Source organism: Heloderma suspectum, chromosome 2 (assembly GCF_057233095.1).
Source record: "Heloderma suspectum isolate Gila_16-S chromosome 2, 16-S_ref, whole genome shotgun sequence".
Lineage (NCBI taxonomy): Eukaryota > Metazoa > Chordata > Lepidosauria > Squamata > Helodermatidae > Heloderma > Heloderma suspectum.
In genome coordinates, this window is record NC_139459.1 from 165,356,873 (window position 1) to 165,380,613 (window position 23,741).

General features: G+C 44.9%; 1 protein-coding gene across 1 annotated transcript in view; it reads right to left on the minus strand.

Annotated features, from left to right (window-relative positions):
- Nucleotides 1–371: 371 nt before the first annotated feature.
- The window catches only part of VAV1 (vav guanine nucleotide exchange factor 1), an 86,891-nt gene continuing 63,521 nt past the window's right edge, over nt 372–23,741 (minus strand). Inside the window, exons 16-27 of the mRNA XM_084835718.1 lie at nt 22,131–22,232; nt 21,369–21,466; nt 20,026–20,048; nt 13,847–13,892; nt 12,978–13,114; nt 11,465–11,530; nt 10,651–10,682; nt 9,515–9,631; nt 8,323–8,410; nt 6,129–6,243; nt 4,270–4,421; nt 372–3,409 (exon numbers count right to left, since the gene is read on the minus strand). Of these exons, the coding sequence (XP_084691844.1) occupies nt 3,356–3,409; nt 4,270–4,421; nt 6,129–6,243; nt 8,323–8,410; nt 9,515–9,631; nt 10,651–10,682; nt 11,465–11,530; nt 12,978–13,114; nt 13,847–13,892; nt 20,026–20,048; nt 21,369–21,466; nt 22,131–22,232 (1,030 nt within the window). The 3' untranslated portion in view covers nt 372–3,355. The remainder of the gene's footprint in view (nt 3,410–4,269; nt 4,422–6,128; nt 6,244–8,322; nt 8,411–9,514; nt 9,632–10,650; nt 10,683–11,464; nt 11,531–12,977; nt 13,115–13,846; nt 13,893–20,025; nt 20,049–21,368; nt 21,467–22,130; nt 22,233–23,741) is intronic.

A 23,741-nucleotide genomic window follows, 5' to 3' on the forward strand; every position in this document is an offset into this window, starting at 1 on the left:
TCACTTCCCTCCTTATTTTTGCATTGCTTCGCTACCCTGCCTCTCTTTGCATTGCTTTGCTTCCCTGATGCTTGAAGTAAAAATGGCTTGGAAGCTACAACTCTGTGAAAGTTTGCTGGAATGGGGCAAAATTGGTGTGGTGGGGTGCTCTCAGGGGGAGCCTGTAGATGCTGCACTGGATAATCTGGGATTTGGGCTTCTTGGAAAATTGAGGGAACAGTGAGCTTATACTCTTTCGTTTGGCATTAAGCAAATGTGCATTAGGGCTTTATCGCAGTAGTGATCTGCCGAGGTATCTGTCAGGGGGCCCTAGCCGGCCTCTTTCAGTGTACTCCAGTAGCCAACTCCAGACACAGACAAAGGATTCTTTTCAAGGCTTTATTCCTTTTACAACTTAATAACTCTGTCACCAGCGACTAAGCTATGAACAGCAGAGTAACCTATGCCCCGGGTTGGAAACAGTTGGTCCCTGTTTGAACGAGAATCACTTGCAGACCCTGAACTTATGGGCTAGGGAGAGTCCCTTCCCTTTTCCCTTGGGTCCTCTGGACACGACCGTTGCTTGCGCGCCAAATGGGCGCTATGCCTCCTTTCCACGCCCTCCATAGCTCATCGCTCTTTGCGTCTGCGTCGAGCATCCAGCCAGCCCTCCTCCAGCGCTCTTTCACTCCCAGGACCGCTATCTATGTCTGGAATGCTGGCAGGAGGAATCTCTGCCAGCTGCAGGGCCTGGGAGGGATGAGCGCGCTCCTCTCCCACGGACGGCTGTTCCTCCTCAGAATCAGAACTGCTCTGAGGTTCTATGGGCTCAGTGTCCACCCTGACAGTATCGGGATCACGGGAGCAGAGAAGCCTTTCATTGTGAGCAGGGAGAAAGTGCCCAGAGAAGGAGAGAGGGGTGGGTGGGTGGAAGCTATAATTCTGCTACAGTTTGCTGGAATGGGGTGAAATGTGGGGGAAGGCTTAAGATGCTCCACTGGAGAATCGGGGATTTTGGCTTCCTCAGCCAAAAGTGTGCACATTGGGGAAACTATGGGGGGAGCTCTAACTGTGACAGTTTGCTGGAATGGAACTGTGAATTATTTACTCTCCATTCATAATAATGTAGTAGTAGGAGGGAGCCTGGGTAAGGGCGAGAAACAAGCCTCTCTCATTGGCTGAGCAGCCCCTGCCAGTTTGATAGTGTTCAGTTCTACTCCCCCCACCCAACTCGAAAGTATGTTCCTGTCAAGTGCTGTGTGATCCGTGAAAACCAGATTTTACAAGTACGGTACACCCGGCTTTTCTTGCTTTATGTGCCCCTGACAGACCAAAGCTGATTCCATGAAAATCTGGATAATATCCAACACACTTCTCATTCTGTTGTTGTGAAGATCCCCCACAGGTTGCTGACAGGGCTGACAGGTTTTTTTTTAGCCATCTCAGATATGCAGCTGATCCAGTTATGCATGAATGAGAATGGCAGCCTAGCTCTAAAATTATAGAATCATAGAGTTGGAAGGTACTTCAAAAGTCACCTAACTGAAACTCTTGCTGAAGCAGGAAATCCACTACTACAGCATCTATCCCTGATAGTTGGCCAACCAGCCTCTAGTTAAAAAACACTAACGAAGGAAAGTCCACCAACTTCCAAGGCAGGCTGTTCTGCTATCGAACTGCTCATACCATCAGGAAGTTCTTTCTAATGTTTAGTTGAAATCCTTTTTCTTGATATTAGAATGCATTGGTTTGGTCCTATCCTCTGAAGCAACAGAAAACAAATTTAATCCATCATTTATGTTCCCCAGGTGTACTGTTATTTAACACCAGGAAAGCAGGGTACAGACCTGACATCAGGGTAAGGTGCATATTGGATAGCTGAATGACAGAAGCACCTATTCAGCATGATAAGAAATCCCTATTAATGTTAGGGGAAGTTGTGGATGCTGCTGTTTTGAGTAGCATCCCTTTCTAGCTTCTTAAAGTCTTTAAAATTAGTAATGACATCTTAATTGGTTCTTGGATGGTGCCCCTCACGCTGGGGGATGCAAGATGAGAGAATGATAAGGCTCAGAAGGACATATGAAGCTGCCTACTTCTAAGTCAGATCATTCATCCGTGTAGCCTAGTACTGTGCACTGCTGGAGTCTTCAGCATAGTGCCCGTGGGCACCATTGTGCCTGCAGACATCTCTCAGTGCCAGCCAGGCTCCCTGTCTCTCCTGATATTTATTTTATTACCTAAGACAGTTTTTTTTTACTGGGAGGCTAGCATGCTGCAAAAGGAAATGCTGTCCTCCAGCACCATCTTTATTTGGGTTCAAAAGAATGTTTTTGTGCTTTGGTGCTCAGACCCTACCTCTGCTTTGTACTTAGGTTCTTGGGCAAGTTACTTTTTCTTTAGTCTCACCAGTTTGCTTTCTGGGAAGTAGGTGTTGTGACTGGCCATACCCACCATGGCAGCCATTTTATAAATGGGCAAGACTCCCTCCCATGGCACTCATTTTGTGTGAATGCCCACAATACTCTTATCAAAATTCCAAATGTGCCCACTTCCCCCCAAAAGTCAGGGACCCTACTTGCAATGGCTCCTCAGGGTTTCAGACAAAGGTTGTTCCAACTGCTTATCTTTTGTATTAAAACTGGAGACACTAGAAATCAAATCTGGGACATTCTGTGTGCAAAATATGACTTCTTCTTGAGACTCCAAGACAGGCTAGAGGCACACTAGCAAAGGGTTTGGTTAGGCAAGGCACTGTCTCTAGAAGGCTATTATCACATGCTTGTCTGTATTGGAAGATTCCAGGGGTCTCTTTGTCACATGAAAATTTCCTCCTCCATTACTCGTTACCACTTTGGGATAATAGTGGAGAAAGGTCTGGGGAGAAGGGTCTGGGGAGGCTGCATTTTTAGTGTTGACAACTATAGAAATCACTTGTTTCAGATCAGTAGCTTCCACAGTAGGCTACAAAGAGTTGGACAGGGGAACAATTCAGGAAATAAAGAGATGGCATGCTGCAGTATGCAACTACAATATACTATGAAAAGGATCTTAGGCCACAACATGTTTGTTGCTATGAGCAACTCTGAGGTTAAAATGCATCTTTCACATTAGAGTTTTATACTGACCTCCCTGAGGTTTTCTCTTTGGAATGGACAAAGATGCATTCAGGTTCTTATTAACCACCCGGTTTATTAGACACAAGAACACACAATGAAGGACAGGAACTGATGGGAGATGGAGGTGGGGACTAAAGAGAGTTCATAAATAATAGTGGTTTTTGCATTAGCTCATGGAAGTAAACAGACCGATTCTGTTGGTTGTTCCAAGATGCGCTGCCAAATAATCTTTCAATATACCCATTTGGGCTGTGCCCTCAACAATACTCCGAATAATCCTCCTCCACGTAATTTGCAGGGAACCAGCCAACCTATAGAGAAAGCACACCAAGGCAAAGAATTACTAGAATCCTAATAAACAGCGAAAATGCTCCTAGGGTCAGGCCTGAATCTTTATCTGACTTTGAATGGAGGTCTCTGATCTGTGCATCTTAGGCTGTGCTTCCTCCTGCTCCCTAGTTCCCACTCTTGGCTCCTTGGGTGGAACTATCTGGCTTCTATTTTTGATTCTGCTTAACTCTAGTTCTGGTTCTGCCTTGTACTGGTTGCTGTGTTTGGACCATATACCTGGCTTCAACTATGGCTTGGCTTTTGTTCTTTCTAGTGGTTTGTTGCACTGCTTATCCTGTTCCAAAGCCTTGCTTGCAACTGACGCTGCCTTCAGAATGGCCCTTTTGTAAGCTTTGTCCTAGAGAGTTGTATCCAATTCTGGTCCCAGTCCTACTGGGACTCACACTTCAGCTCACATGTGCTTAGCTGCCTATGTCTCTGTGTTGACAAGCAGCCTGTGTAGATCTTGAATCACAACTGCACAGAAATGGCTGCACATGGCAAACCATTTTTGTGAATGGATCTTTGCACAATCTGGACAATTTTGACCATCTCAACATGTAGTGAGAAAAAGAGGGATTACATTCTCTTGCTTAAAACTGTGGAGTGGCATGCTCAAACAACTTGAGGCACGCAGCTCTCTCTGCACAGTTGCATTTATCATGTCATACTGTTGTAGTTATGCATGAAGTCATAGCAGCACCATCAAGCTTCTTCTAGCCCCAAGTATTTCACTTCTGCAGGGCGATCTTTGTGTGCATATCAGGCTCATTTCTGTCCAAAATTCACCACATTCTCCAAGCCAAGCAGCTCAGACTTGTATGGGTGCAAAAGTGCTCACCCGGCCATAGATCTCTCCTTTCCACCATCCTGGCTGCCCTTTCTTATTCAGAATCTTTATGATGTCTCCCTCTGTAAGGGACAATTCAGTCCGGTCTCGTGCAGAGAAACTGTAGCGAGCCTTGGCTGAACCAAAGTACTTCAAGTTTTTCCCTGTCAAGAAAACAATATGGGTGTGTTAGTCATGGACAGGATCAGAGAGTACTCATCACATCCCTGAAACTGCACAGAACCAAACTCCTGTCTTGCTGCCGCTGGTATTTAAGGCATAACACCTGTAAGGCAATGGCCAAACATGAAGTAAAACAGGAGTGGGGAACCTTTTTCAGCCCGAGGGCCGCTTTCCCTCATTGAAACATTCAATCCCCCCCTTTTCTCCCTCTTTCTCTGCCCCTTCTGTCTCCCAGCCCCCTTTGTGTCCACTTCTCTCTTTCCTATTGTCTCTCTTCCTCATTCACTCTCTGTCTCATTCTCCTCCCCCCTTTTTTATTCCCATTTTTCTCTCTCTTCCTTCCCTCCCCTCTTTTCTCTTCCTACTACTTTCCCCTCCTTGCCTCTGCACCTCCATGCAGCAATTAGACTTTTAAAAAGCCTCCACTGGTGCAAATAGAGGCTTTTAAAAAGCCCAATTGCCATGCAGATAGTGATTTTTTTTGAGGGGGGAGTTCACAGCATCCAGGGAGGTGAGGAATCCACCGGCATCAGTGGAGGCTCAAAACCCCCCAACTGCTGCGCCAAGAAGGGCAGGGTGGAGGTTGCAGGCCAGATAGGGAGGCCCCATGGGCTGCAGGTACTGTCCCCCAATGTATAACATGAAAGTAACTGTGGTCAACAAAGGCCTACAGGCTGCATGATTCTAAACAAAACAAGGCTTTTATCACACCATCACCTTGCCTGCCTCATTCACAGAATTTTATGGAGGATCCAGACATCATTGTCTTCCACTAATAAGCCTCATGTGTTTTCACACTGCTTCTTCTGTCTTTTTTTCGTACCGTGGAAAATCCATTAAAGAAAATAAGATGGAATAGCTGGACAAGGCCTAATTGGTTGTGCTAGGATCCCTCCATCTGGAAGCACCTCTACTCTTCAACCCATAAATACGTTTTAATTCAAGCAGGCCTTTCACATACAAGCAGGTCTGTTGCACTGGGTGCTGTTTTATTTTGTTATTGTGTTTCTAATTTTGTTTTTAATGTATTTGTTTTATTATTGTTTTAATCAAGTTTTTATTTACCTATGATCGTAAGCCATCTTGAGTGCCATTTTCTTGGCAGAAAGGCAGAGTACAAATGAAGTAAATAAATAAATTCTATCTATAGCAGCCATGTTAATCAGTAGAAAGACACCCAGAAAAAAGATGGGATTTCCCATTCATGCTCTGGGCAAGTAAGGTTGTGGGGGACGGACAAGCTCCTATATGTACGTTAGCCAAACAGGGTTGAGACAGAAGGGGAGAACTGATTTACACAGCACTACTGTGCAGAATAGCACAAGTTATATGAGCCGGTTCTGATGTTTTGCACTGGCTATAGAAGAGCTCAGTGTTCTGGTACCTATCCATCTCCTTAAGATGCAATAAAATGAAAGGGGGATTCAGGCACAGAAAAAACCAACTGAAGGAAGGTGGGGAATGGACTAGGCTGTTTAGGAATAGTCATAATGGGTTGCCCAGCATATGATAACTGATTTTGGTTGAGCCATGAAGTTTGGGTCATATTAGAGACTTAACCTATGTATCCACTGCCCCAGAATAATGTTGCTACAGAGCAACACAGCTAGCCTCCTTTGCTTTCCTAGGTTTGTTGCTTCCTATTGCCCCATTTATCCCCAAGTTTTGAAACTGTACAGATCACACACCAGATGGCTTGGACACTGTTTTACTCTCAGGTTCTTTGAAAGAAAACTGCAGCACAGTATCGAGGCTCTTGAAGCAATCCTTCAGGGAGTTATCTTGGTAAAACTCCACCAGCTCCTAGAGAGAAAAAGGAGAAGCCCTTCTTCATACATGCAGCATCATGAAGCTTGCACAATATGCTCACTGGAGAGGAGGCAAGGCTCTATGGGCATCTCTACACCAGCCTAAAATCCTGCATTTAAGGCTGGGCTTAAAATCCTGCATTTAAGCAGGGCTTTCTGCTTCCGTTTTAAATGCAAGATCACAACCACTCCCTTTTTCATGTGTTTCCTTTCCCCCCACCCCTTTCCCCCTCAGCTGAGTCTTCCATTATCTTTCATTGATCTCACTCCTCTTGCCACTTTTCCTCTTTTCATGGAGGAAACTGAAGCGGAACACAACGGGGTAATTTGATAGCTCATTATCTGCGATCTATTTAAAACCGGAACAAAGTTCAGGAGACACCTTGGATGATCACTGTGTCATATAAAGAGCCCGCAAACTTCTGTGAAGGAGTAATCTCAATCACAGGATAAAAGCTCCATGTGAAGAAAGCCTATGTGTGGTTGATAAGATGTACCCAGCTCATTCATTTGAGAGAGAAAGTAGGGAAATGCAAGCCAGCTGTTAGAACCATATTGGCCCTCTGAAAAATGGAACCCAACTGCAATCCCTCTTAGCTCCTGCTCTAACAGCTCTAGTTCTCCTTTCTAAAACTTCTGTTCTGGCTTCTTTGTAACAAGAGAGACATGACGTGAACTGGCTCCCAGGTCTAAGCTATATGTTACATAGAAGATGAATAGTTTGACTATCTCCCAATAGTTTGATTTTTTTAATCAAGTATTTTAACAGTGATATAAAAACAAAGATATTAACCATATACAACACAGAGAGTCTTTTTTTTACATTATTCATTATGGGTTCTATGCATATTTTAGAACCATTGTCTCTGGACATATGCTCACTGTATAACTCTTAGGGCGCAATCCTATGCATGTTTAGACAGGAAAAAAAGGCCTACAACTCCCAGCATTCCCCAGCCAGCTGGGAGTTGTAGGACTTTTTTTCCTGTCTAAACATGCATAGGATTGCACCCTTAATCTCTGTTATAGCCACAAAATGATCAGTTAGCCTTTCTAGTTATTATACCCTTGCAGAAGTAGGACTGTGTACTCTGCGGACACTGTTCTCTGGATGCTGCATTAATGTATGTAATGAAGGGGAACCAAGTTTCTAAGGATGAATCCTGCTTGACTATCCCTCTGGATCAATCAATTATGTTGTGTTTTTTCAGCAAGGGCTACTTCCCAGATTTTCCAAACCCATCTATCATAGTATACCCTCCTTTCATTTTCCAGTATCATGTTATAACCATCCTAGCTGCTTCTAATAATAATAAAATTAGGTCCTTATGAAACATATGCTTTTGTATATCATTAAAATAGAGAGAAGGGTTAGTTGCAGGGTACCATGAGCTATTTGTTTTATTTGAGATTTGTAATTGAAAATGGCAGTCCAAAATACTTGCACATATTCAGAGGCCCACCCCATATGGAACAAAGTACCTCTGAACTAGCAACCTCTCCAGCAATTTGGGGCGAGACCAAGAGTTAGATTTTTTTTAAAGGAAAAGCAGACACCAGTTTGAGTGGAAGCAGGGCAAGGAGGAGGGATGCTTAATCCATTCCCTTCTTGTTATTTGTCTGCTCAAACCTGTCCTCCAAAAGCCTCTTTTCTCCCCACAGGGAATAAAACTGGAGTCTCATATCTCCCCCTGCCCCTGGTTGGAAAACAGATTGATGGGAAGGTGATATTGAGCAGACAAAGGGTTAAGCAGCTCCACCCCACACTACTTTCTGCTTCTGATCACATCTTTGGTGGCAGCTTTTCAGTGCAAACAGAAAGCAACCCAAACTGTTGAGACTGTTCATGAATCTCCTGCGCAATGTCTGGTTTGGCCTTTGCTACTGTGACTAAGTTTGCCAAAGATTTCACTTCCTTCCAACCTAGAACTAAAATAAAGGTATTGTAGCTTTCCTCCTCTCCTTCCAACTTTCTTTCATTCCCCTCTTCCTGATTTCTTCCCCCTAACCCCCATTTTTCCCTTAAGTTGTAACAACCATTGCAGTGAAGACAGGAGAGCAAACTGATTCTTACTACAAGTCCTTTGAAGGCTTTCTTTTCTGTGATGCGATACAAACCGTCCTTGGTCTGGATTTTGATGTGCTTGACCTCAGTGTTGAACCTGGGAGATAGAAATCCACATAGTAGTTGGTTTCCTGTCCCTCATTTTTGTACATGAATATTAATGGTTGGCATAGACCTACCACCTCGTTTGAAATACTTGCAGTTCTAATCTGAAAGATGGAATTAAGAAGCACTAGAACTGGCAAGGTATGCACCTCATTCAGAATGAAAATGAGTAGAGACAATGCTAACCTTTGAAATAGGGAAACATTTCAACTGTGAAGGAAGAAACCAAGGATGGCTGTAGAAGCATACATTTACAACTGTATGGCTGCAACACCCTCCTTAATGAGAGGCTGGAACTGCCAGCTCCTAAGTTCAGGAAAAGCTCTGGTCTGGAGCTTAGAATTCCAAGGGAAATGTTGTTTCAGCAAGAATCCATGACAGACTGAAGGCTTATATAGGGGCTGGAGACTCCACTCCTTTCTGGTTCTCAGCCAGTCCCTGACCTGGGCAAATGCTTGCATTAGTTGCCCCCTCCTCCTGACTGGACTGACGTGTGACTAGCTGGCCCCTTCACCAGCAGCCCTGAAGCATGCCTAGGGCACCATCATGTTTACTCTCGTGGTCTATTGGTCCATTTAGCTCCGTATAATCTGAGTGCCGGAGTTCCAGGGAGAGAAATGTCTTTGCCAACTATGCTGCCTCAGATCCTTTTAACTTGAGGTGGCAGGAACTGAATCTGGGGGCCTTCTGTATGCAGAACATGCACGCTACCAGAGCTACACCCCCCTCCTCTGTACCTGGAGATACTGCAGAGAAATGTCATGCACTACCTTCCAAAGGAACCTGAGTCCAATTATTCTAGTGGGGACCACACTGTGTGCAAAAAAGTTATTCCTTTCTATCCATATCAACTCTGCCAGCTTCAAGGGCTTCTTTCTCTCATTTTTAATTCTTTACACCAGTGGCAGGAAACCTGGTGCCCTCCAGATGTTTTGGACTACAACTCCCAGAACCCCCTGTCAGCATGGGCAATGGTCAGGGATTATGGAAGGCATAGTCCAAAACACCTGGAAGGCACCAGGTTGCCTACACCTGCATGATACTATTTGCACAAATCTCCTGCGCGGGGAACAATTTTGACAAGAAGTAAGATTACTTTATACTGATGGCAAATTCAGTTGCATCTTTGATTCTCTGCCGCACCAGGTAGGTCCCCTCTGAACGACTGGCAAGGATTTGTTCTGCTTCTGCTCTCTCCATAGGTCCTGCATACCTGTGCAATGAGGGCTGTTTGTTAATTGCAGTACATGGTTTAGTCACTGGGTGTCTCTGTACTAGAGTTAAGTACCACACTGTCAGAAGAGAAGCGACAAAGGGCATCTCTGCACCAGCCTAAAATCCTGCATTTAAAATGGGGCTTTCTGCTTCTGTTTTAAATGCAGGATTACAACGACTCCCTTTTTCATGTGCTTCCTTTCCCCCCTCCCCCTCCTTCTATTTAAAAACGGAACAAGGGGCATTTAGTGCAGGAGATGCCTTGAATTATCACAGCGTCATGTAAAGAGCCCGCAAACTTCCATGAAGGAGCAATCTCAATCGCAGGATAAAAGCCCAGTGTGAAGGAGCCCAAAACTGGGAAGCAAGCTGAATAAGAGTCCTTCTGTGCCTGATTTTAATTCAGTATAACTACTGGTATTCTCATAAAGCCATTGAATGAATTCATGTTTTTACTGTAGAATTTTATTGTTTTAAACTGTTTTATTATATACTTTGTACATCGCCCAGAGTGGTTGGGTGACCAGCGAGATGGGCCATTAATAAATTTAATTAATAAATAAATTCCTGCTCTACTGCAACATGGAATAGAGTTGGGGAGCAAGGGAGAATAGGAGTGTGCACCATCCTCCCCCTATTGCCATGATCTCAGTTTGATGCTGTAGCGCTGGACTTGTGATGTGAGAGGAATGCCTTTAAATAACAGCTATGATGTACCATGAGAAAGCCACACAGCAAGCATTGTACAAAGTGTACGTGGTCCCCGTTGTATCTGCCTGCAGTGTAGATTAAGAGGGGGACTACAGCCAGTGAAAACCCTAGGCCTATGTGGACTGCAGGGTTTGGATGCACTGTGTGTGTGTGTGTGTGTGTGTGTGTCTCTCTCTCTCTCTCTCTCTTTCTCTCTCTCTCTCTCTCTATATATATATGAGAGAGTCAGAGGCATGAGCTTAGGAGAGTCAGAGGCCTGAGCTTCATCCAAGACAGCATAGAATAAAAAGCTTCTGCATTACTTACCAGCGGTAAACTGATAGATTTGGAGGGGGAGTCTGGGAAAAAAAACAAAATATTTATTTTCTGTTGATTTGGGATTTTTTTTTCCTTCTAGAAAGTTTTTTTTAAAAACTACAGAAGGAGAAGTCCTAGCTTCACTGATTTTGGTAGTAAAATACTGACAAATTATGCCAGGACTTCAGCCAGAAGATGGTGGCTGCAATCCTGTGCAGAATTATACTGCTTAAATCCAAACACATCCACTTTTCCTTCCTAAGTGAGCAAATGCAGAGCATAGCATTAAGCAGCAAGATTCTTTCTGGGGGACCTGAATGAGAAAGCTTCATTTCTTCTTCATCCTTAAAACTATGATGGGTGACTTACTACACAGCACAGTACCTGCCAAGGCAATGCCTAGGGCAAGGGTCCTTTGGAGGTCCTCCACTAGGGAACACAATTCCCCCATTTCCAAAATCACCTCTGAATTATTGGTGGTGCAGTAGCAGCAAAAAAACCTGCATTTCTGCTTTAAAACAAAGAGCATGGTGAGGCAAATCTCACTCCTGGAGGACCCAGAAGAATTGATTTGCCATTAAAACAAGGCATGCAAAACCCAGCACTTTGGGGGGCAGCAAAACAAGCTGAGGAGATGCATGCGGCCCAAAGGCCACGTGTTGCCCCCCCCGGTATAAGGGATGAACCAACTCTCATCTAAGCCTTCTGGTATCTCAGTAAAGCACACCAGGCTCGTTTTAGGAATACTCTGACCAATCAAAAAACAAAGAAATCAACCCCCATCCACCACTTCCACCACCACAACCAGAGCAGTGCTACTCACACAGACATAGGGCTTGACTTTCTTGCAAGGAAACCAGCCAACCTCATTGCTGGATGTGTTCCTTCCCTGCAACCCAAGGGAGAAAGCAAAAGCCATGTCAGACACAGGACAGGGCTGCTTCCATTGTAATTTAGCAGCTTGTTTCTGGAAGGGGGATATCATATGACTGTACTCTCCGAGGAATGTTCAACTGCACTGCTGAATCCATGGATCATGTATCTTTGATGCCAATGGGAGCTTCTCTCCTGATGCAAATGGCAGCTGTACAGGGGAGGACAATCTGGACTAGAACTATGGTGGGGGCAAACGGTTAGAACCCCCACCCCAGCCACAGTCACATATACTGTTTTTGTTCCCAGGCTTTTTAACAGCTGCTATTTACTTTTCTTTTTTCAAAAAAAACATTCACAGAGTTAGTAATTGCAAAACTAACATCTTGTCTGTTTCGATCCTCAGAGATGAGTTTACCGGGGCCTCTGCATGTATAATGCACAGAAGGCAGATTGATTTGCATTAGAAGTTTTAAAAAATGAAACAAAAACCCTTTAGGTAGTGAGAAAGAAGTTCCAGTAAATAACTTTATGTTGGAAAAAGTGAAGTGCCTTGGAAAATTTTGCTGTAGTTTCATCCACACCATAGAACAACTCACAAATAACTGCTGCCAAAGAAATAGCCCTTGGATAATGTGTGCTGTGGGTGGAACTGAGATACTGTCCTTGAGCATTCCAGTTTCAGCCTGAAATTTCAAATTTAGCACATTTAAGAGGTGGACCGACTTTGTTTGAACTAGCCTACTTCCAAGCCATAAAAAGAGAGGAAGCTCCTCTGGGGTAATAAACAGCCTGATGATTTGTCAGACAGGCTAAATTAATCCCTGGAAATAGTCAAGGGACTCTAGTCTAGAGGACATGTTGGATGGGCCACAGACATTCCTCTCTGAGGACTGATGGGGATCTCTGGGCCTCACAGGTTGGAGGGCTGACTGCCATTGGGGCTTCCCTCTCTGCTGTTGTCTAGTAGGACAGGGCTCATTCAAAGGCCCACAATGGTGTCCAGGCAGGGAGTGCTGAACTCCCAGGCACTTTTCTCCTAGCTGGGCAGAGAGGAGGCACCTCAGGGAACAGAATGTGGGGTAAGGGGGTACGTTCAGCATCCTCCACCTATGTGCCCCTTTGGTCCTTCCAGTTGCACCCTGCCCTGCACTTTACATGTAGCAGACTTGCATTTAAATACACAGTTCTGCTTTCATAATGTGTAGATTGGGCCCGAAATACTCTAAAGGCAAACCTTTTTGGATGTAAGAACCAAGTAGGGCTCCAATTTTAGTGGGCTGTGAGTATGCTTCACCTATCAGACTCTAGGGAGCCCGGACTCACATATTTTGTTCCAGCTGAAAATTCAAGGGAAGACATGCACACAGCCCATTCATCATCCTAATTATTACATTGCCATGGCCTGGAACCACCCCAAGACCAAAAGGCTGTGATTGGATAGCACCGATAATCACACCTACCTGCCACCACAGCTGCTCTGCCTCAGCTTTGTTTAGCTCCACAATATCCCCCACATTGAGCCTCAGTGGTGAACCAAATGCCACAGGTGGGGGAGGCAGACCATAATACTCCTGGCAGACTTCCAGCTTGGGCAGCCCTGAAGAGCAAAGAAGAGTTGCAAGGCATGAGATGAACCAATTCCTAGTTTTTCCTACATGTATCACATAAGTGGGCCTTCCTAAATAACCGGGAAGAACAAGTAGACCGTGAAAAAGATACTCTTATTGTGTCTTGGTCACACTGTGGTGTGACCAAGTCATGGGCAGTGGTGTGCTATGCATATGGGCAGAGTTACTGGGTTCTCCAGCTGCCCTGTTGCTGGCTCTGGAAAACTATTGCCAGCCTTCCTCCTTCAGCAATGGCAGCAGCTCTATCTGAGGGATGTTGCCACAACTGAAGGAAGGGAGGGAGGGAGGAAAGCTTGGCTTGAGCTGGGGCTTCAGTCTCCCCATTTCACTTCCCTCCTTTCAACAGTGACAAGGACTGAGGTAGCAAAGCAATGAGAGGTGCCATCATTGGGGTGGCCTGCAAGGGAGATGACACCGCAAAAGGCTTCCTGTCCTCACAATGGTGGCAATGACAAAAGCCAAGCTGTAGCACATGGGTGAGGGAGGTTCTACTGGAAGAAGTCTTAGCAGGATCCTATGCTGTACCTGATGGACCTATGGAGAACTTGTGATCTTTACCTGGTTCCCTGTTCTAAGCTTACTAATTTTCCACTGGGAGTGACCATCACTCTTGGCTGCTTCTGCCCATGGTAATGGGATGCTACCTGTCATCATCAGTGTCATCCTGGAAACATAACAGTGGGCTACCAGCTACAACTCACCTAGATCAGTTTTTTCTCTCTCCAGTGTATGCCGGTTGGATTTATTCTGCACAGAAAACACACAGAATTTGGTTAAGGTAAGAGGAATGGGGTGAGAGGCAACAGGTTATAGAAAATTAGTCACAAATTCAAGTGTCAGGAGGGGTATATCATACCAAACATGTTACTGTGTGCTTCATTAATTATACATAATGTACATATCTTAAGCTAAAAGTCAGCTGCTGACAATGGCTTAGGAGCCCTTTCCCCCTCCAATCATCCTTTCATTGACTGAGCTGCTGTGGTGTCATAGGACGTTCACAAGTGTTCTGAGCAGAATGAGGAGAAAGATTCAGTCCATAGCATGTTGACATACTTCCCTTACTGAAGCCGTGGTGACAGAACAGTTTGCAGAGAAAAAAAAAAACTTCACACAAGATATATGGACAGGAGGAAGTATGTGCTATTGAGAAGCTGAATGGGAAGAGGATTTAGGAGGTAGAGGACTGAAGAGGTAGGGATAGAGTAAAGGCCTAGGCTATCGAATAGGAAGTGAGAATATGAGGGAAAGATGGGTGAAGCAGTGAAGAGACTTGAGGTAACGACAAATAAGGGAGATAGGGAACGGAAGGAATAAAAAGGGGACAAGGAGAAGTGGGAGGAGACTTCTCATGTGGCCTGTCAGCCAGGGATTCAAGAGACCAAGGATATCAATATGCCAGTGTCTGTGTGTATATATTTGTGTATGTATGTCCTAAATATAATGAGACTGGAGGACAGCCTGCAGAGGAAGAATTACAAGGGAAACTGCATGAGAGCGAGCAAGAGGCTGAAGGTCAGCCAAGCAGAGGCAATAAAACCAAGGCCTACAACAACAAGAAGAGAAGAGTAGTAGTAGTGGGAGACTCCTTGTTGTGTGGGATCAAAACCCAAGTATGTCATGAAGACCCGTGGACTCGTCAGGTATGCTGTCTCCTGGGAGGACGGATTAGAGACATGACTGAAAGGTTGCCTGCACTCATAAAGCCCACTGACAGGTATCCCTTTCTTCTCATCCATGTGGGAACAAATGATACCGCCAAGCAGAGCTACGAAGAAATCATGTCAGACTTTGAAGCTTTGGGAAGGAAGCTCAAGAACTTTGGGGCCAGAGAGTTTTCTCATCCATCCTTCCAGTAGTTAGAAGAGGGATAGAAAGGGAAATAAAAATATTCCGGGTGAATGACTGGCTACAAAGGTGGTGCCGACGAGAGAGATTTGGATTCTGGGATGACGGGCTATACTTCCAGGAAGATGGACTGTTGGCAAGTGATGGGTTGCACCTCACAAAGGCTGGGAAGAATGTGTTTGGCCACAGCATGAAGAACTTTATTAGGAGGGCTTTAAATTGAATCCTATGGGGAAGGGAGATGTAAAGTTGGGGGTAACAATGGACAAAGGCTCATGCACTGCAACAGCGAGAACAGCTCTAATAGCACCTAATAGTAGCCTTCACAAACTTGTAGGAAGAAAGCCAGACCATGAAGCACATGGTCTTCGATGTCTATATACTAATGCCCAGAGTATGGGAAACAAACAGAACAAACTTGAACTCTTAATACAGGAGGGAAATTACGACTTGATAGGTATAACTGAAACTTGGTGGGATGACTCTCATGACTGGAATACAGCAAATGAAGGATTTAACTTGTTCAAAAAGAACAGGAGGAACAGAAAGGGAGGTGGGGTTGCACTATATGTTAAAAATACATATCTCTGCACAGAAATTCAGGAGGATGAACTTGGTAGCCCCACCGAGAGCATCTGGGTTAAAATAAATGGAGCAAAGAATAAAAGGAACATGGTGGTCAGAGTCTACTACCAGCCACCCAATCAAGGAGAAGACAAGGATGAAACTTTTGAAAAGCAAACAGCCAATGTTTCAAGGAAGCATGATGTAGTAGTAATGGGGGACGTCAATTTCCCCGATATTTGTTGGGAGACAAATTCTGCAAAGCATGGCCCCTCCAGGAAATTCCTGATTTGTGTGGCGGATAACTTCCTCCTACAGAGGAAGGAACTAGAGGATTGGCTATCCTTGACTTGATCCTAAGCAACAGAGTTGACTTAGTGGATAAAGTAGCAGTTACAGGAACTCTGGGGGAAAGCAACCATGTTATACTTGAGTTCATGGTTCTAAAGGAAGCAAAAGCCGTGAGTAGCCAAACCCGTATCCTGGATTTTAGGAAAGCTGATTTTAATAAACTCAGAACAATGATAAGTAAGGTCCCATGCCAAGCAACTCTAATGAGAAAAGGAGTCCAAGATGGGTGGGAGTTTTAAAAAAAGGAAATTCTCAAGGCACAATTACAAACAATTCCAACAAGAAAAAAAGGTGGAAGACAACAGAAGAGGCCAGTGTGGCTTCACAAAAAGCTTAGAGATGACTTGAAAACAAAAAAGTACACATATAGGAAGTGGAAAGAAGGCCAAGCAACAAAGGATGAGTGCAGGCAGGTAGCACAGAATTGCAGGGATGGCGTGAGGAAAGCTAAAGCTGAGAACGAGCTGAGGTTAGCGAGGGATGCTAAAAGCGACAAAGCTTTCTTCAGCTACGTGCACAGTAAAAGACAGAGGAAAGAAATGGTGGTTCAGCTAATAAATAAGGATGGAAAAATAGTAACAGATGACAAAGAAAAGGCAGAGGTACTCAATTCCTACTTTGGCTCAGTCTTCTCCCAAAAGAGGGTCTATGAGCCCCCAGGCAAAGGCGAAGTACAGGCTGAAGGGGCAGGATTGCAGCTTGAGACTGATAGGCATATGGTCAAGGAACACTTAATTACTTTGAATGAGTTCAAATCTCCAGGGCCAGATGAACTGCACCCTAAAGGAATAAAGGTACTGGCAGAAGAACTCTCAGAACCACTGTCTATTCTCTTTGAGAAATCATGGAGGACGGGTGAAGTGCCAGATGACTGGAGAAGGGCTAATGTTGTCCCTATCTTCAAAAAGGGTAAAAAGGGGGAGCCTGGGAACTACAGACCAGTCAGTCTGACATCAATCCCTGGGAAAATTCTGGAGCAGATGATAAAGCAATCCATCTGTAAGCACCTCAAAAATAATGCAGTGATTACTCGAAGCCAACATGGATTTGTCAAGAACAAATCCTGCCAGACGAATCTGATCTCATTTTTTGATCAAGTAACCTGCCTTGTGGTCTGTGGGAATGCTGTGGACATAATATACCTCGACTTCAGCAAAGCTTTCGACAAAGTGCCCCATGATATCCTGATGAGCAAACTAGCTCAAAGTGTGCTAGAGGAAACAACGATCAGGTGGATCCAGTTGGCTACAGAATCGGACTCAAAGAGTGCTTATCAATGGGATCTTCTCAAACTGGGGAGAAGTAATGAGTGGGGTACCGCAGGGCTCAGTCCTGGGCCCAGTGCTCCTCAACATTTTTATTAATGACTTGGTTGAGTACGTGCAAGGAATGCTGATCAGATTTGCAGGTGACACAAAACTGGGTGGGATAGCAAATACTTTAGAAGACAGAAACAAAATTCAAAGTGATCTTGATAGGCTGGAGCGCTGGACAGAAAATAACAAAATGAAACTTAATAGGGATAAATGCTTAATTCTGCACCTAGAAAAAAGAAACCAAATTCACAGTTACAAGATGGAGGATATGTGGCTCAACAACACTGCAAGCAAGAAGGATCTTGGACTTGTTGTAGATCGCAAGCGGAATATGAGCCAACAATGTGATGTGGCTGCAAAAAAGGCAAATGCTATTTGGGGTTGCATTAATAGAAGCATAGCTTCCAAATCCCAGGAAGTACTAGTTCCCCTCTACTCAGCACTGGTTAGGCCTCATCTGGAGTACTGTGTCCAGTTCTGGGCACCTCACTTTAAGAAGGATGCAGACAAGCTGGAGAGGGTTCAGAGGAGGGCAATGAAGATGATCAGGGGACTGGAAACAAAGCCCTGTGAAGACAGACTGAAAGAATTGGGCACGTTTAGCCTTCAGAAGACTGAGGGGAGATATGATAGCACTCTTCAAGTACTTGAAAGGTTGTCACAGAGAGGAAGGCCAGGATGTCTTCTCGATCATCCCAGAATGCAGGACACGGAATAATGGGCTCAAGTTACAGGAAGCCAGATTCCAGCTGAACATCAGGAGAAACATCCTCAGTGTTAGAGCAATACGACAATGAAACCAATTCCCTAGGGAGGTAGTGGGCTCTCCACACTGAAGGCATTCAAGATGAGGCTGGACATGCTCTGACTTGGATTCCTGCATTGAACAGAGGGTTGGACTCAATAGTTTTGTAGGCCCCTTCCAACCCTACTATTCTATGATTCTATGAACAATCTGGCCAAATCATTAGCTGTATGTCTCTAGCTGAGAAACGAATGGACAGGAACACAAAAGCACCTATGTTTTATAATACATATCCATATAACCCAAACCAGGGATATCCCAAATTTTGCTCTAAAACCTGAGTTCTTTGCAATGGCTTCTAGTTATTATTTGCTCAGCATACTTCCACTTAATTTAGGGTGCAATCCTATGCAGGTTTAGACAGCAAAAAGTCCTACAACTCCCAGCATGCTGACTGGGACATGCTGGGAGCTGTAGGACTTTTTTCTGTCTAAACCTCATAGGATTGTGTCCTTAGTGACTTTCGGCCACCAAGTGTAGACTTATTAAAAAAATGAATTCTTTTGGAATGGATTCAAGTACACACAAGAACGGTCACTGGCCCCTACTAATAAAACAACTTTGGGCAGAAGCACATGTTACAAGGCAAATACATTATTTCCAACCCCATGCTCGTCTTGTAATACTAACGTGAGGGGAAGGGCAGCTGCAGGGCAGAATTGGCTGGAGGTAGGGGGTGCTTAACCTTTCCCAACCTGCCAATTCTCCCTTGCAAAACCCTCCTCGTTTTTTCCCCACCCTGCCCCCTAGTTGGACCTGAGACTGAAAAGAATCCTGGCCAGGCAGGGTGGGGTATGTGTATAGGGGGAGGAAGCCTGGGCAGAAAAGAAGGGAGAAGGGCTAAGCCCTATTATAGTTAACCAGAAACCCACATTTAGAAACCATGGGCCCATCTGCACCCAGCTTTTACTCTGGTGCAGGTGTGAGTTGAGGTCCCTTGGCACAAATGATGCACTCGCCACTTTGTAGCCTTCCGTGGTCTCTGCCCGAAAAATGAGGATTCCCAAGGTGGCGTTTTGCTGCAAACGTTTTGGCTGCTGTGGGTTCACTGCAGCGGGGTGCACTGTCTAACCCTCCCTCAAGGTGACGTCGTGGTTTGCGGTGTGAGTGGGGTTGGCGGTGAGTAGTTGTGTGATGCCTTTTTCCTCCTCCCTCTTCCTTCACGACTGCGCTGCTACACCGGTCCAGCATGGCTGCTTTTAATTTGAGCAGCAAAAAACCAAACCAAACCAAACTTGGAAGGGCTGTCACTTACATTTTAAAAAAGGGTGGTGGTGGACTTCCGTCACTGTGCCCCTAATTTCAATGCGTTTTGCCCCTTCTCCCTCAGAAATCTTCTCCTTATCCCTCTTTCTAAAATCTGAGGGTTGATGGAGAGATACACGCCAATCATACCAGCTAAAGGCATCACTATGGTTGCAAATCCGGGGGGGGGGGGAGATTTCCCATTGATTTCAATGTGGACTGGGACTTTGCATCACCATCTTGCATATATTTGTCAGATTCCAGTTTGTTGCTTGCTTCCCACCACATGATTGGGAAGGGAATTCCTGCTCGCCATGGTCCAATGGCTTTTTGGCGCACTGTTTCTCTGCAAGGAAACCGCAGAGTCGGCAAAACACACACTCACAAAGACCCATCAGCTAGCAAATGAGAAATTTCAACAATCGACAAGGCCTTCTGTCGTGCCTTTACATATCTAAAGCTGGAAATACTTTGGTGTGGAGGAGGGCACAGCGGAGTTTCTCACAGTGAAACTGCGCAGTAACTCGCCCCGTATATCTTGCTGGTTGAGCATCCATAGCACAGGAGCTGCGCAGCTCTGACGATGTGAAGGACAAGTTGGCACCATGTAGATGGGTCCCATGTGTTTGTTGAGGCTATGTGTAGTTCTGCCTTTTGTCCACTTCCACTGCTAAGTTCAAACCCTCCGATAATATTTCAACCTTTATTTTCACAATGTACATTTACACTTTTTTTCTTTTCTTTTTTTTACCTTTTTCACTGTAGATCCAGACTCTGCATTAAACAGAAAATAAGAGAAAACTATAATAGGCACAGAGGAAAAGAGGATGTGGAGATTAAAATGAAGTTAACAGAGGTAACCTACCACCGGCAGGTCCCTTATTATCCCCCAGGAAGAAGGCAACACGGCAACCTGCGCCAGGCCTTGTTAATCCTGCAACCCAGAAGGAAGCAGTGGAGGCCTGAAGCATCTCATATATTTGGGCTGCAGGGAGGGAAGCTCTTCAGCTGCAGGGAGGGAAGCTCTTCAACTGCTTCCTGATCCCTGTAGTTAGTGAGGGTGGAACTACACATTCCCCCACCAATATGTATCCCCAAGGTCCAGCCACAACTTTGCCTTTGCAAAGCAGCCAGAAAGAAGGACTTCCAGAAGCCCTTTTGCATTATTCAAATGGAAACATTGGAGTCTTCCAGTGTTTTTCGCAGCTATTCAGCTACTAAGAAATTAGCTAAGATATCCAAAATATTTTAAAGCAAGGGTCAGTAACCTGTAGACCTCCAGATGTTTTGGCCTACAACTCCCATCAGCTCTCAGCATTGGCTATGCTAGCACTGATGGGACTTGTAGGCCAAAACATTTGGAGGGCCACGAGTTGCCCACCCTGCTTTAAAGCCCGATTCTCCAAACTGGACTGCACAGGTATTACAGGAAGTACAATACTATGAAATATATTTTTTATATTATGGGCACGAACATGGATCTTTTTTTAATGTAAGTGTAAGTAGCAAGTTTTTGTCGAAAGAAACCTGTTAGAGAAAGCTGACTAAACAAATATGTTTACTGAAGTAAGCACATCAAACTGTGCCAGTTAGTGTAGGGATTTTCTGAGGCTAAGCCTCAAAGTATGTTAGAGAACTATCAGTAATAAGGCAAGTGAAATGCTTGTCATGACAGGCCGGGGTGGGACTATATATTGCAATGACCTTGGGGGAAGTGAGCTAAAGCCATCAGTACTCTTTGATTATGTATTTGTACCCTGTAAGGCTTGCAGTGTTAAAACTTAAAGCCAGTGTGAATAAACTTTTCTTTATCTCTGGTGTGAGAGACTGGCCTCTATAATTCCCATTTTACAGACAGGAGAAAGTGAGACTGAAAGATAGCAACTTGTCCAAAGTCACACAGAGACTCCATAACTGAGTTGGGATTTGAATCCCAGTACTCTGCCTGCTGGTCCACACCAACCACAAGTGCTCCCCTGAATGCCAGACCATTCATCTCTAGACTTAGATGGTTCCAAGGAGAAAATGGCTGCAGGAGGCTGAGCATAGCAGCAGGAAGTGTCTCTCCCCATCCTCAGAACACTAGAAACTTACCTGAGCTGGACTTTCCACATGCGGACACTCGGCCCAGACATTCCTTGTGAGCAGGCAATCGGCATTTGGTGCAGCGGTAGCCCTGGTAGAAGGTCCCTCTGTGTGCAGATGGGGGAGAGAGAGGAGGAGGTTCATATCTTTGGCTTTTCAGTATAAAGTGTAATTGTGCTGAAGTGCCTTACAGGGCTTCCTGCTGCTGCACAGTAAAGCTCAGTTGATGCAATTCCAATCTAATAATGCCCCTTCCCACCCTACTATTCTATGAATTACATGGAGCTTCCATACATTAGCATCTCCTCAGGGACATAAAAAGGTAAAGGTGTCCACATTCAGTCGTGTCCGACTCTAGGGTGCGGTGCTCATCCCCGTTTCTAAGCCGAAGAGCCAGCGCTGTCCGAAGACACTTCCGTGGTCATGTGGCCGGCTTGACTGAACACCGAGGTGCACGGAACGCTGTTACCTTTCCCGCTGAAGCGGTACCTATTTATCTACTTGCAATTTCTTGCTTTCGAACTGCTAGGTTGGCAGGAGCTGGGACTGAAGACGGGAGTGCACTCCGTCATGCAGCACTCGGGTCTCGAACTGCTGACCTGCCGACCTTCCAGTCTGCAGTTCAGCGTCTTAACCACTAAGCCACCGCGGCCATTCCTCTGGGACATAACCACTACTAAAAGGTGGGATCATGGAAAACTGGCAGCTATATTATCAAGGATGTTACCCTCCCGCCCCCACGGCTTGGGTAGAACGGTCCAGCATACATACCTCAGCAGCATCTGGCAGGCTTTGCAAGAGGTGGTCTCCTCAAATGAGTACATGTGGAACTCGTGTCTATTTGCTGTGGCATTTTCAGGGTAGATATTGGAGCTACAGGAGGGAGAAACGGGCAGTCAGCAAGCTACAAGGATAGCGGCTCAAAAAAAAAAAAAGGGCACTTCTGCCCACCCAGAAACTTGTCTTGTAAAAGACATTATTGAAGCCCTTGCAATGGATTAATTGCTTGGTCCCCTTATATTAAATTTACTTTTGTTATGTTTGTTTCTCAGCTTCTTCAAATAGAATGTTTCCACTACCCATCTACATTTGTTTTCAATTCACTGTAAAGGCTGAGACTCCCATAATTTTTTTCCACATTATCATTTTTTGAGCAGGCAAAGAAAACATTTGCTCACTCATAGGAAACTAAGAGAACATGGAAGAAGTCTCTTGATAGAACTATCCTTACCATAACATGAGAGGAGTAAGCCCTCTATCTTAGTCCTTGAACCACTTAAACATTTTTTTGCTTGTTTGTCAGAAAGAATTCAATGAGATTACAGAAGTGATGGATGTGGAAAATGCTTTCCTGTGACAGTCTTTTGGCTTTTGTTGATGTGCACAGCAGACTAACAGGGGAATAGATATTAATTACTATGTGGAAAATTCCCAAAATTCGGTATTCAGCCTAAACATTTAATATCTCAGTGTTTTGGTCCTGATGCATTTGCAGCTTCCTTCTTACTGGATTTTGGTTTTTCATTGGGGGTATCTAAACTGGTAACTTATTTCTATCAGAAACTCAAAGATGTGGATGAAATTGATATATTTTACTTGCAAGATCTTTGGAATTATTAACCTGAGTGTCTTATTCTTTGAAATCAATGGCATGTTCTTTTGAAAACAGATTCACATGAACATGGAGGGCATAAGCCATGGTGGCTTATTACCCACCCCTGCCCGCCATGCATGCTGGTTGCATGCTGAAGGAATTTCCATAATTACCCTTGGCAGCATAGCTTGTTGTGTGGTGCAAACTGTTGCTATGGGTAACAAACCACCCAGAACCCTACAACAGCCCATGTGTTTTGGGTGGCTTGTTATGCACAGCAACAAGCCACCCTGGCCAGGTTCACACAACACGACAAGCTTTTTGTTGTTGTTGTTTATTCGTTCAGTTGCTTCCGACTCTTCGTGACTTCATGGACCAGCCCATGCCAGAGCTTCCTGTCGGCCGTCACCACCCCCAGCTCCCCCAAGGTCGAGTCCGTCACCTCCAGAATATCATCCATCCATCTTGCCCTCGGTCAGACCCTCTTCCTTTTGCCTTCCACTTTCCCTAGCATCAGCATCTTCTCCAGGGTATCCTGTCTTCTCATTATGTGGCCAAAGTACTTCAGTTTTGCCTTTAATATCATTCCCTCAAGTGAGCAGTCTGGCTTTATTTCCTGGAGTATGGACTGGTTTGATCTTCTTGCAGTCCAAGGCACTCTCAGAATTTTCCTCCAGCACCGCAGTTCAAAAGCATCTATCTTCCTTCGCTCAGCCTTTCTTATGGTCCAGCTCTCGCAGCCATAGGGTCAAACAGGGAATACCATTGCTTTAACTATGCGGACCTTT